Source organism: Chrysemys picta, chromosome 2 (assembly GCF_011386835.1).
Source record: "Chrysemys picta bellii isolate R12L10 chromosome 2, ASM1138683v2, whole genome shotgun sequence".
Classification (NCBI taxonomy): Eukaryota; Metazoa; Chordata; order Testudines; family Emydidae; genus Chrysemys; species Chrysemys picta.
In genome coordinates this window covers 41,807,339-41,821,953 of record NC_088792.1, presented here as the reverse complement: position 1 = coordinate 41,821,953, position 14,615 = coordinate 41,807,339, and the positions used below count along the sequence as shown (strand labels likewise).

Below are 14,615 nucleotides of genomic sequence, written 5' to 3'. Positions count from 1 at the left end.
TTGCAAGAAGCAGGCAGTAAAGGACTTTCTTTTTAACTTCCAGCCTAGTGGTTAGAGTATTCACTGGTTCAAGTCCCCCCTCCACCTGAGCGGGAAGAAGGGATTTGATTACAGGAATCTCCCAAGTCTCAGATGAGTGCTCCAGCCACTGACCTATGGGATATTCTGATACCCCCCAATCTCTCCTGTTGAAGCTGTTCCACTTTGGATAAATAATTAGTCACTGGGCCAGAGAGAGAGAACAAGCGGAGAATGCCTCTATGGTCTGGTGGTTAGAGCACTCATCCAGCCTGTAGGAAACCCAGGATCCTGTCCCCCTGCTCCAATGCCTATTTATTTTCTCCCAAAATGGCATTCCATTTTGAATTACCTCTTTTAATTTCTAAATGTGTTTTGGTTTTTTTCTTTTGTCCCCCACTTCCCTCTTAAATTCCTTCATTAGCTAGATCCTACTGGCTATTGCCCCCAACAAAGCAAAGAAATGTCAACTTTTATCAGGGTTGCTAAGAGAATTGCTGGGTCAAGGGGAGTGTAGATGCCCCAGAGTCTTTCGTACCATCTCTACATTCTCCTCCCTACTGCTTCCCGATGTCCTGCCTGTTTATGCTTCGGTATCACCCATATATGCTGTGGTACACACACTTCACTTTTGCTGAGTGAACCTCTCAATTTTTTTTTTTTTTTTTTAACATTTCACTTTTCAGCTGTGTTGTAATCTTCCTGTGCTACTAGGAAACATGCAGTTTAGAGGCAAATCTTTTGACACTCCAAGTATATCTATATACTATTAAAGGAGAGGAAGAGATATTTGATACTCTGTCTAAAAATCCTATATTACAGCCATTTCTATATTCAGGAGTAACGAGATTACAAGTCAGCATAGTGAGTATGTATTTGAAGTTTAAGGTTTAGCTGTGAAGGCAGGGGGGAAAATCTGCTCTTTCACTGCTGGTTGGACACTTCATGCTCACCAGTTCCTCTTTTGAGGGCTGATTTACTTGGAAAATCACTAACAAAGTCCCTGAAAAACTGTCCTCATCTGTCATCACTTTATCACCTGCTTTTCTGTTGGAGACTCTTCCCTCAGCAGAGAAATTAGCTTAGGAAAGGAAAGTTTGAACTGTGAATTCCTGTTATTTCAAAACACCCCATGTGACAGGATATTTCCTTATCATTTAGAGCACAGAGCTTTCCCCTGATCCATCAGCCCTTCACAAGTGCTGAGGACCTGCTACCTGGCTCGCTTCAGAAATATCCTCATGATAGAAACTAATCACAGTTCTTCATCTTTCATTTTGGTGGCAGGGAAGAAAATAATCAAACATTTGTGATGACTCTCTCCCTGCTCCTGGTTTTTCTCTCTCTCATTCAGAGTGCCTTTCAGCTGCTGGGTAAGTGTCTGCTCTGTCTGTGCTGTGAATGTGGATGTTGGTGTGAAAGTGCATCTGTTCTCATGCTTTAAGACACACTTTGTGTTGCAGAGGCTGATCATTCTCTATTTATCAGCCTTGATGTACACATTTTAAACTAATGTGGTGGAAATGTTTGCCCCTCTCTCTGTGATCTGTGGAATCCTCTGTCAGGTGAAGGAGAGGATTCACATGCACAGCAGTGATGAGCAGGAGCAGAGCTGGGTGGAGAGGCAGAGACAGAGACTCTTGAAAAGACTCCTTATGGGGGAAACAGTTAGAAGCAGTTGTGACCCTGTTGGAGTGTGGACAGTATAATATGCCCCTTCCTATTCAGAGGAGCCATTAGTTGCAAGTCATGTACACAACTCTGCTGCCACTGCTTTGCTGCTTCTAAAGCAATAAAACAATAGCTTATTTTGGAGTTCTGGAGACCCCTCTTCTATGCCTGCCTCCATTATCCCCCCCCAAAATGTCCTGCTGTCTCTACAACCTACTCCCTCAGCTGCTTCTCCTGTTCTGCCCCCCTTCTCTTTCCTCTCATGGTGCTCTAGCTGCACTCTTGTCTCCACTGCACTGAGGGACCAAGGAGGAAATGCCTCTGGATTTCTGAGAGGTTTGGGCCTAGCATCTTGTAACTTTTAGCCCAGCAGGTAGAGTCACAACTTCAAGACACCTATTTCCTCTGCTCTCTGACCTGTTCTTCACTGAAGAAGCTCCTCTCTCACACTCTATGCATTGGCTAAAATATTTCCTTTATTTTCCTACCTCTAGAGTTGTTCTTTCTATCCCAGTCTCTCAGTGATACAGAAGCAGAGTCCCTTCTTTTCCAGTCTGTGTCAAGCTAAGAATTTGAATGGCTTCAGATAGATCAAGCAGCTACGTGCTTGTTGGAGCCTCTCACCAGCAAAGCACAATTCAGATTTCCATTAGCGAGCCACTTCTTTGACTAGATCTGTGACCTCTGTGGGGTGTGATACTAAATACTGTGGGCCTAATTCTCATATCAGTTGCACTGGTTTTATACTGGTGTGACTTTACAGAAGTCAGTGGCATTACTGATGATTTATACTGGGTCGGAAAGGTCAGTTGCTTACCCTACTTTGTCCAGTGGTAGAATCCAGACTTACCCCTGAATCACACCACAGAGGGGGTTCATGCCTAAATAATGTGCTGTAGGGATATGTGGTGATCTCTGACTTAGCTGGCTGGATATTTTTCAGTAGGTGGATTTGGGGTGGGGTGGGGGAGTTTGGTGCTGTTTTTGATTTTTAAAACCTGGCTATATCTACCAGGTTTATTAGCAGCACAACTCAAAACACACACAAAAAGGGGATTCAGAGGTAACAACAGAGGACCAGAGGTCCTCCAACTTTCAAAAGTGGAGGAACCCTATTTTGTGTAAGCCTCCCACGACTCTGTGAATGATCACAGTTTTGTGTAAATTAATATATTTGTGGTTAGATGTTGATATATGTTTGGCTGCATATGTGTGTTCCCTCTGTGTGCCACCCCAGCCTTGTGCGGACAGCTGGTACAGCAGACCTTGAGCAAACTGCCCAATGACCACATGATCTATTAAGGGATGAAGGCACCCAGCCAGGTTTATTGTCGATGAAACATGGTACTAGTATCCTGCAGACTCTACCTGGCCACTAATACATGTAAGCCAGTAACAATGGACCAGCTCAGTGAATGGCAGGACTTTCCATTCCTCTTTAGGCCAGACAAAGATACTTCCTCTGAGATGCATCTTTATACCCCGACACAAACAAGGTAGTCCTGCCCCTCTGACATAGTTACTGCCCCCTGACATGGCTAGTTATCACCCATCACCTCGTACATGTTGGTTCAATCAAAACATCTTTACTGCATACTGTCATTCTGACCTTGTGTGTTCCTGTTATCCTTGGTGAATGTTTTTGTACCATCCTTGATATCGGGATGTGTTTGCGTGAGTACTCTGTGACTAGCCCTTCTTAGGAATGTGTATTTTTGCAATATCAGCCCTGTTCTTGCCAGATTCTGTGAGCAGGTCACGCCTCATACCAGGTCTCTGATACAAGGGCTTATGTCTTAGGCTCTTTTCCTACTACAATCTTTAACACTGAAAATCGAGGCAGGTTGCATCCACTCCCTTAACTCCCCTACAAAGTCTTCACTGACCCATTGGCTGCTTGGGCCTGTCCAGTCTGAGAACTACTATAGTACAGCCTTATTTAAATAGTAGGGCTGTCAAGCGATTAACAGATTAATTGATTAATTTTTTTAAACAATAATAGAATATCATTTATTTATATATTTTGGATGTTTTCTACATTTTCAAATATATTGATTTCAGTTACAGAATACACAGAATACAAAGTATATAATGCTCATTTTATATTTACTTTTTATTACAAGTATTTTCACTGTAAAAAAAAATTGTATTTTTCAATTCCCCTAATGCAAGTACTAAAGTGCAATCTCTTTATCATGAAAGTTGAACTTACAAATGTAGAATTATGTACAAAAAAAACTGCATTGAAAAATAAAACAATGTAAAATTTTAGAGACTGCATGTCCACTCAGTCCTACTTCAGCCAATCGCTCAGACAAACAAGTTTGGTTACAATTTGCAGGAGATAATGCTGCCCGCTTCTTGTTTACAATGTCACCTGAAAGTGAGAACAGGCGTTCACATGGCACTGTTGTAGCCGGTGCCGCAAGACATTTACATGCCAGATGCACTAAAGATTCATATGTCCCTTCATGCTTCAGCCACCATTCCAGAGGAATGACTATTGATTTCAAATAAGGATTCAGGAAAAGAAGAGGGGTGTTTCAATTGTAAACATTGCATATACCAGTTTACAATAACACTGGGTTAGCTGCTAATACAAAAGCATAATAAAATGATTCATCATTAGTGATGATACTTATACATTTCCTTGTATTGTCTGGAAGTATAACTAATTGGCAAAAGGCAGCAGTTTGTCTCCAGTGCTCATCAGTTTTATGCGGCTTCCTAACAAGTTGGAAGCCAGAGGACAAGAGAAGGAAACCAAAGAATGGATGAGATAAGTCCAGGTCAGCGTTTTCATTGAAACAGCAGGTTATTCATCTTCGGGTTATCCTTCCTCAAAAGAGTATAATCACTTACACCTTGGAGTCTCAACAAAAAATATAATACAATATATTTCGGAGCTAACCTGGTACCCCCCAAAGTATTTGCAACTTGTCTAATTAATTTTCTTTACAATTATTTTATTCAACAATTACCAATTACCCTGAATGCCTCAAGTCATAAAAATTAATGTGTCTCTTTCTTTCTGCATATCTGAAAGGGAATTTTAAGTACTGTACCAGCTTTGAGTTACATCACTAACCATCAGACTGAACTGTTAAACAGGACAATACCATTTTAAAATTCATGTTCAATGGATCAAGGGTGACAAACTCTTGAGCTGTGGGCCAGATCTGCCTAGCTGGATATAGTCTATGGGTCTCCATGATAGATTTAGATGTAATGTAAAGATGTAATGAGGGAGGGAAGGAGAAGGAAATCTTTAACTGCTGTTGTTGTGGAGGAAACCTTGAAAATGCAAACTGAGTGTGAACCTATGCATAAGGCCCTTTGTTTTCCATTTTTACTGATTTCTACTGAAAATTTCCCAGGTTTTACAAAAGCCTTTATTTGTTTCCTTGGTTAAAGTAACCAAACAATCTTCACCCGAATTTTGGAAATGCTGACCCAGCTCCCTATCTGGTAACTGCCATCTCTCCTTCTGGAGCAGGGAGCCAGCCCAGAAGTGGAAGAGGTGCAGGAGGCAAGGGTGCCATCTCCTCATGCTGTTTCCTCCTCTTCTTCCACCTCCAATCCCACTCTGGAAGAGTAACCTGAATGGCCTAGGTTACCAAGCTGCCATCTCTCCTTCCAGAGCAGGTCAGAAGTACAAAACAAGTCGAATGCTGCTGCTGTCAATCTCATGCCCACCATGTACACATTACTGGCTTCAGGGCCGGCTTTAGGAAGTGCAGGGCCCGATTCGAATAGTTTTGATGGGGCCCCAACAGGGATGACTCACCCGGTGGCGCTCCGGGTCTTTGGCGGCACTTCGGCGGCAGGTCCTTCACTTGCTCCAGGTCTTTGGCGGCACTGAAGGACATGGCCCTGATCCCCCGACCGGAGCCCCGGGCGGAGCGCAGCGTAACCCCCGGCCCCGATCCCCCGGCCGGATCAGCGGGCGGAGCGCAGCGAACCCCCTGGCCCCAATCCACGGAGCGGCAGGCGGAGTGCGGTGAAACCCCCGTCCCCGCTCCCCCAGCCAGAGCACCGGGAGGAGCACGGTGAAACCCCTGGCCCTGCTCCCCTGGGGGAATTGGGGCCAGGGTTTCGCCACGCTTCTCCCGGCGCTCCAGCCACGGGATTGGGGCCAGGGGGTTCTCCGCGCTTTTCCTGGTGCTCTGGCCAGGGGAGCAGGGCCGGGGGTTTCGCCGAGATCTGCCCGGCGCTCTGGCCGGGGGAGCAGGGCCCGGCGCTCTGGCTAGGGGAGTGGGGCCAGGGGTTTCACCACCGAAATGCTGCCAAAGACCCGGAGTGAGTGAAAATTAAAAAGGCGCCTAAGTTTAGGTGATCTTCTAGGTGCGGGCGCGGGGCCCTCTTAGGCATGGGGCCCGATTCGGGGGAATCGGCCGAAAGCCGACCCTGACTGGCTTTATAGCTAGCTTGGATAGTTATGAGCCTTCAAAGCAAATAAAAGTCCTTTAACTACTTTTTGAGCTAAAATGGGTTGGAAATGAAAAACTGCATCTGACTATGTTTCAGAACGTAAGGGATTTTTTTGAACATTTAAAAAAAAAAAAACAGGAGAAGAGCGTGATATTATGAAGAAAACTGTGAAGTTAATGTTTTGTCACCAATTTCCACCCATTTGAAAAAAAAAATTGTAATAAATTCAGGAACAATAGCTCAGGGAGGTGTTAATGACGGTATCTTGTGGTGATAGTTAAAACGTCAACACTGTTAGCTATTTCATTCTGTGGGAAAGCATGTGGGAAAGGAGGGTGTGTGGCGGGGAATCACAGATCTGCACAATTTACTGGAGTGATCTGTCATTTGGGCACCATGAGTGGCTGATATTTGGCTGGTACAAACACTCCTCCCACTCCCATTAAAGAAGGAAGCCCAGGGACTCTAGCGTAGATTGTCAGGGCATCAGACCTCCCCCACCCAAGGGGAAGCCAGGGCCATGGAGTCCATGAGTACTGTCAAACCCCACTGAATGGGAACAATCTCAGGGAGCCCAGAGATTGTGCACAATCAGATTTTGAAGAGCTGCGCAGTCTATAGTGCATGGCTTTTAATGACTCCTGTGATGACTCCTGTGATCTCAGCTTATTTTATTTTTTTATTTTTTCCCTCTTCCAGTTTGACTGCTGATTTAGGTCTCAGGGGGTCTGATTCTCCATTGCCTTGCATCTTTTGTATTGTCATTTACAATATGCAAAATGTGTAAAATCAGAATTAGTAGCATTTTGCGCACACGTTGAATAGGGGAAATGACTACTTAAGGTGCAGGGCAGTAAAGAATCATTCCTAGTTTAACTGAACAGTAGGTAGGACTTAACCCACAGTCAAGCATCAAAAGGCCCTTGCTTGAGTCAACAAACCCTTACGTCTACCTAAAATCATCTCCATGCAATATTATTATTCTTTTTTTTGTTTTATAGATACCAAACTATTTTTAATATACAATGAAGACCACAAGCGCTGTGTAGAAGTTCAGAGTTCTAGTTCAGTTACAACTGCGACTTGCAACCAGGACAATGAGTCTCAAAAATTCAGGTGGGTCTCTGATCACCAGCTGATGAGTGTATCATTGAAGTTATGCTTAGGAGTACCATCAAAGAAAGATTGGGTTCCGATCACTTTGTATCCATGTGATAAGGCAAGTGAACTCCAAAAATGGGAATGCAGAAATGAGACCCTTTTTGCAATCCAAGGTGAAGATTTATTTTTCAACTATGGCAACAAACAGGAAAAGAATATTATGCTCTACAAAGGATCAGGAGTATGGAGTAAGTGGAAGATCTATGGATCCACAGATGATTTATGCTCCCGGTTCTATGAAGGTAATGCTCTGAAAATTAATCTCTTCATTCTGAACTATTTTCTTAGTGTAACTATTAGAACATTTTGATGCCTATTAATTTTCTTAGTCTTGTAACTGTTCAGTGAGCAGAACTCCCAATGAAATCAACAGGAGTTTTGAGAAGGGTCCATTTATTACAGAATTGGGCTCTACTAGTGAACGGACCTTCCAAAAAAGCAATTCTGTCGAATAGTAGCACTAATTACACAAGATAAGAATATAACTATACAAATACAGTATATAATGCTACTGTTATTTGTACGTGTGTAGGACCCTGTACAGAAACACTGAGAATGCAAACTCAACATTTGACATTCCCTCTTTGGGAAATATGCTGTGTTTATCTTGGAGTATGTGTAACTGTTCATCCGTTCAGTTCCCGACACTGAAAAATACTGGCTCATTACTTGAGGCAGTTCCCAGACCTGATGTTTGTGGAATATGTAAATTAACTGGATATTTTAATGAATTTAATTGTACAATGTTTTTGTTGATATAAATATATACAATAATTGTGGCTGCTTCTTTAGGATTTTTTTTTAACACATGAATTATTATGGGTCAGAATCTGATCACAGGAAGGAGGCATGTAAGAAGCTGCCCTTTCACAGTTTGCCCCAGCGCTGGCTGATTGCAGTAGCACTCCCTAGGCCAGGGGCAGAATTAAAGCCCAAGGGAGCACGTTGCTCGAAAGCAGGCAGGAAGGAGCTGAGGTTATGCCCTCATCATCCCTATGCACTTGACCACTGGTATCTCAAGTGTACACCAGGATGCTCTGGGACAGATTATACTTCCTGACAAACAGTCTCTCCCAGTACTCCCCCATAGATAATGTTGCTCTGTACCTTCCCCAACACAGGACTGTGTGCAAATCACACACCCACCAGCCCTGTAGTATTCATTTAGTTTAGTAAGCCCAATCCTGCAGTCCTTTCCAGGCAAAACTGCTTCAGAAATGAATGGGAATTTTATATAAGGTTAACAGAATTTGGGTCATTGTTATGTATAGGCCCTTCCAGTTCATCAATGCACGTATTCTCCCCAACTACTATAGTCAATAACTGAATTGGTTCATAGAACATGTATTTTGCGTTACAGAAGTACAGTAATGATATTCTTAACTGGTGGTAATGCCTCAGCCCTACTGACTTTTTGTATACGTATTAATACTGTATACTTATTAATACTGTACAAGGAATGCTTGGTTAATTCTGTTCAATGAACATTTTTAGTTTTTATTGACACTGAGAACTTGTTGAACTGAATTTCATCATAGAAAAGGGGACAGGAAGTCTGAGAATAAGGAAATAGAATGTGGTATTATTGGCAACTCATTGCTTGCACAGATTACATCCTGTGGCACGATGTTCCGTCTACCATACTGTAACCACAAACTTGGGCAGACGTGGATTCCATATTTCATATATTTTTTTTTATTATTCTATCTCCTTAGCTATGTTTACATTGCTAGGAAATGGCAATGGAGCACCCTGCGTATTCCCATTCAAGTATAATAAAAAATGGTATGCTGAGTGTACAGATGATGGTAGGTCAGATGGCTGGCTCTGGTGTGGAACAACTGCAGACTTCGATGCAGACAAAAAATATGGATTTTGTCCACTCAAATGTAAGTTTTGTATGTTTTTTGAGACTTTCTGATACTGCATATTATTTAGCAAACTAATCGTGCAGATGTCACTCATTTTAATACCTTGACTGTACAATACAAAATTTGAGTCTTGCACATTTTCCACAGCCTTGATGTCCTTTCTAGGGAAGCTTATTAAATACTACATATATGTAGCTAGGACCCAGTTGTAAAAAGTACTGCCTCCAACTACACCCATGCAACATTATGAAAGCATGTATTTGAGCCTGTAGTTATCAGATTTGCTCATATAATAGGGCAATTAAACACAGATCCTGTACTCAAGCATGCAAAAGAGTATCTGCATAATTTTGTGCAGCAGAACTAGAAGCTAGGGTGTTGTCTTGCTTTTATAGAAAAAGATGCAATTTAAACCTAAAATGATGCACAGAGTTTTGCAGAAAACTTCTATTCAGTGTATTATACTGTAGTGTATTATTACTCAAATACAATATGTCAGATTGCCCGATGTTTTGTGATCCTGCAAGGAAAAAGCCAATCGCAATGCATAATCACAGTTCAAATAAGGAAGCTTCACTCTAAATGTCCTTACTTTAGTGCAAGTAAAAACCTTAGTTTTTTATTTAAAATAAAAAGCATAAGATAAAATGTATTTATTTAATCAGAGCAACACACTTACATTGAATTACTGACTTTTTTTTTTAAAAAGGCTGACGTTTCTTCAAACATTTAAAAAAATCATCTCTGTGCTGAGAAAATGTCTCATTTTTTATTATCTCAAATGTTAATTGGTAATTGTTTCAAAAGAGTCGCTGAAAAGAGGAGTTTAAAAGAAAATGCCCTTTCATCTTTAATTATGATAAAAACAGGTAATAAATAAGTAAATAGATTTAAAAATATAATTCCAAATTGCAACGCTAGATTTCAGAAGTGGATCATTTGGAGAGATAACCAAGTGAGGAACATTACATCTTCTATAGATTTCTATAGGATGATTCAAAAACCCGTTAGAGGGATATCATGCTTTATAGGATTCTGGAGGAATTTCCATAGATCCCTATTTAGTTGTTATCGAACCCTCCTGATTTCAAACTTGGTAATTTCTACAGGACTTGTCCAAAAGGTCCAAAGTCTTTAGAAGGCCTTTATAAACTTGAGACCCTGAAAGATCAGTAGGGTACAAACTACTCCTACTCATGAAATCAGCTAGATTTACTGAGCTCTTGCTCCTCTGGTCTGCCTTCTTTCCACTGTGAGGGTGCTCTTCCTTCTTTTGGCCCAGAGCTGAGGGCCCTTTTTCCTTTTTGTGTCCTATCAGTAGAGCGCTAGCTGACCGTAGCCAGAGCCAAGAGAAACACCTCTGTGTGGTGCTGGGAAAACTGTGGGCTGTTTATTCTGCCTTGATGACAGAATACAACTAGAATTATTATTTCAGACAGGTTAGGAATTAGGGGGTTAGAATGAAAGCCTCATCTCAGTCTCATTTGTAGCATCATGGCAGTGTTACCACAATAAAGCTAAGACTCTGAGAAAACCACAGCAGTTATAGGTAACCGTGCCTTCATTCTTTAAAGCACACTGTTCCTCCTCTTGTCTGCCTTGCATAATTTCCTCACATTGCCTTTCAGAAGAAATAATATTTGAAATTATTTTTTCTTCCATGTCAGTAGCAGCTCTCTTAAATTCAGTACCAATAACATTGTGAACCTTAATCCAATAAAGATGTCACACAGAGCAGGACTCACTTTAATATGTGTTAACTGTCTAGCGTGCTCTAAATAAAACGGATGAGGCAGCATCTTGAAATTGTTAAAATTGTATTTGGTTCTTTGACATAATTCACGAAAATTCATTCAGATGATTGTTTTTGCAAAGAACTGCATTATGTTGATTGCCTTCATGTTTCCTTCCTGGTTCTTCAGTACTAGCAATTAAATATGATGTTTATTTGTGTGGTATGTTTTAAATAAAGACAGGCCTGAGCTGCAGAATTCATATTCAGATCGAGTTTTGAACTCACTATGTTATTGCATAGTGTTTGGTTCTAGGGTTTATGTTTGAGCCTATTTCAATCCTATGGGTAGGGATGCTCTTGCCTAACAATTTCTTTGAGCTGTATTAACTCCTTTGTAACAAAACAATTTGATTTGATTTTTTTTCATCCAAAATAGGCTTTGGCAGAAAATAGTCTTGACAGATTTTTTCTAAAATGCCCCAAAGCAATAGTGGACTGTAAATTGATGATGTTGGGTATCAAAAAAGGTGATGTTCATGGCAGGTTTAATTATATCTAAAAGCTAAAGAATAATAGTACCACAACAGAGCTTTTGAATTATGGAACAATGTACTCAAATAAGAAAGGGCTATTACTCTGTATTAAACTGCCCTGAGCAGCTCTATAAATTGAATGTATTCAGTGCAAACAACTAAACTATTACACTTTTTCATGTAAATTTAGTGCTCATAAAAAAGATGCTGGCTTGACAGCAATGGAGACAACTCTGTTCACAGAACAGGCGGGAACAGGGCAAGCTTGTTGCTATTTCAGACTGTTCTTTCTGTGTGTGTGTGTGTGTGTGTGTGTGTGTGTGTGTGTGTGTGTGTGTGTGTGTGTGTGTGTGTGTGAGAGAGAGAGAGGTTTTACAGCTAAATAAGACACAATCCCTGCCACAAGGAACTTAAAATCGAGGTTAGATAAGACATTATGTGGCAGAGCCAGAGAGCACCTCATGCAATGGGGTTTGGGAAGGAGTCTTGTTATATGGTGTAAGGTCATGAGTGGAGCTGGCTGAACAATTAACAATAAGCAATTAATTTTGTGAATTTAGATATCTCTGGATCCACTCACAAATTGTCTGTCGGTGAAATACCTACCACTATTACAGATTTTTTCACTGTTGGCAATTGTTCAGCTGTTTACTGCAAACAAATGTTTAGCCTATGGATTGCTCATGAACAGTTCATTGCAAGTGTATTTGTGATTTGAAACTCATGCTGTATAACTGGTCACTCAAGTCATATAATATTGTTTCTTTTAGTTCATGTGGATGACCTAACATTTATAAACAGTCAGAGGGACCTGATAAATTTATCTGGGTCTTGGATCCTCTCAGTGAGAGGAAAGGGAAGAGCACTTCAAGGGAAGAGAGCTAGGAGATAAGCAGAAGGAAGATTTTAGGACACTTCAGACCTTTTCTTGTTTTCTTTTCTACTTGAGACAGCATTGTGTTTAGCCACATATGTGAATCCCATATATAAAAATAGCTGGGTTCCTTCCTGAATATGGGAGAGATATAGATATAAGCTAAATTTATTGGCCATGTAGCAGAATTGTCTCTCGATTTCCTCTTGTAATGATGCTGCCCATGGTGTGTCTCTAGTAAGCATGCTAACAAAAGTGTCAGTTTTAGTGGTTGTTTTGAGAGTGGTAGCACCTATATACTTGGAAGTGTACTGAGACCACTGGCTTCCTTTCTATAGACCACTGAGCAGCTGGTAGATGGTAAAATTTTTACTGCTATTACTGCTATGGGCTGGAGTTGAACTTGCAATCTTGTGGTGACAGTTCGTGCTATTGATAAGTCCTCCAGGAAAAGTAGAGAGGACACGCTTCCTGGACTCTCTAAATGCAGTCTTTGGTTTCCCACGACACAGTTCCTGTTGGGAGCAGAAACAAAGAAAGTAGCTACACAGGGCAGTAGAAAGTTTGTGACCTGATTTCTATACATACTTTCTGTTCATAATAAAGGATTTATCTTGACACTGTGGTAATTGTCTTGTAGAAAAGTAGCTGCCAACAGGCCAGAGCATATTAATGCATCTAAAAAAAATTTTAAATGCTTCTTATCGGGTCAAACATATTTTTTGGAAAAAAATAAATAGTAACATCAGTTATCTCCATGTTCCCTCAAGTCAGTACTCTCTGTGCTCCAGTTCAGGGTGCTTTTTTAAACAGAACATATTATACCAAAGAGATTATTCCTTCCTGTATTCATAAAACATCTTGGACATGGTCTTGTTTTTAGCTACTGATATTAAAATTTGTCATTTTCCAGGAAAATGTATATTGCAACATATATTTTTGTTTCTAGTGTGTCAGGCTAATTTGAAATGAAGCATTTTATGTTATCTGTAGGCTATCAGCTCCAATACAGGGAAAACGTGGAACTGGTTACTGACCTACTGACACTTAACATATATCTCCTTTGTCTTAAGTATTGTTTATTGTAATGCTTTTCTCTGACTCACACACTAAAGTTTTCTGAGCTTTTCTGAGAATAGGAAAAGGAAAAGAACCCTTTCTCTCAACTGTTTCACAGCTTGCAAACAGAGAGCCTCTGATTTATGCTGCAGGAATTTCAGCTCTTTGGACACTTTCTCTTTTCTCATGATCAGCAAATATACAAGTTTCAACTCTTTGAGGCAAGAATTTTAGCACAGTGTAAGGCTCATATTTTATTACTGAAAAGAAGATTCAGTGTGAGAAAATTAGAAGAAGTTAGGTGATGTAGGCTATTAGGCTCTGCTCTGTCCCGTCATCCAGAGGCTTTGTCTTGACTTGGAAAAGTGGTCGAGTTGACGCTCACTTAGCTAACCCCTGCTGGTTAAGCCCAACCTAAACTCAACCTTTTCCCTCCTGTAGATGCAGGCGAACTCCTTTAGCGTGGTTTTAGCTGGTCATGTTCAAGCCTAGGCAGGGGCTTTATACTGCCTGAGTAATTGGCTGAGAGTCTAGCCTATTATATGTAATGAGTAGTTCAGTCAACTCTACTGTCCTGGCTTAGCTATGTCCTCGGGAGCCAAAAAATCTTACTGCGTTATAGGTGAAACCGCATTATATCAAACTTGTTTTGATCCACCGGAGTGCGCAGCCCTGCCCCCCCAGAGCACTGCTTTACTGCGATATATCCGAATTCGTGTTATATTGGGTCGCGTTATATCAGGGTAGAGGTGTGTATATATATTAATACACCTGTGATCCTCAGATCATTTTAGATCTGCCTCTGTACTACAACAGTGGTGTTTGTACACTTAGTCTCCATAATTTATTCTATGTTTCATTTGGGTCACTCATAGAAACCAACAATAACATATCTTACTTATCTCTACAGTTACAGGGATTGACACTCTGTGGTATACAGATTCATTGACAGGAGTCCACTACCAGATAAACTCCCAATCAGCCCTAATGTGGCACCAGGCAAGGAAAAGCTGTCAGCAACAGAATGCGGAATTATTAAGTATCACAGAGTTGCATGAGCAAACGTACCTGGCAGGTAGAGTAATCAAATGATTACTACTGCAAATGCAGCAGTTTTTTTTATTCTGTACATTGTAACTATAACACTTGTATAGCACCTTATATCTTCAAAGTACTTTATGCGTGTTAATTCATCCTCATAATACTGTGAGGTAAGTAAGAAAATATTTTGAGCATGTTACAATAGTCAGATGACAACCTTG

General features: G+C 40.9%; 1 protein-coding gene across 1 annotated transcript in view; it reads left to right on the top strand.

The window, feature by feature from the left end:
- The first annotated feature begins 1,177 nt into the window (after positions 1 to 1,177).
- The window catches only part of LOC101947805 (macrophage mannose receptor 1), an 83,517-nt gene continuing 70,079 nt past the window's right edge, over positions 1,178 to 14,615 (top strand). The window contains exons 1-4 of the mRNA XM_005308129.4: positions 1,178 to 1,391; positions 7,122 to 7,523; positions 8,997 to 9,170; positions 14,264 to 14,428. Of these exons, the coding sequence (XP_005308186.2) occupies positions 1,331 to 1,391; positions 7,122 to 7,523; positions 8,997 to 9,170; positions 14,264 to 14,428 (802 nt within the window). The 5' untranslated portion in view covers positions 1,178 to 1,330. The remainder of the gene's footprint in view (positions 1,392 to 7,121; positions 7,524 to 8,996; positions 9,171 to 14,263; positions 14,429 to 14,615) is intronic.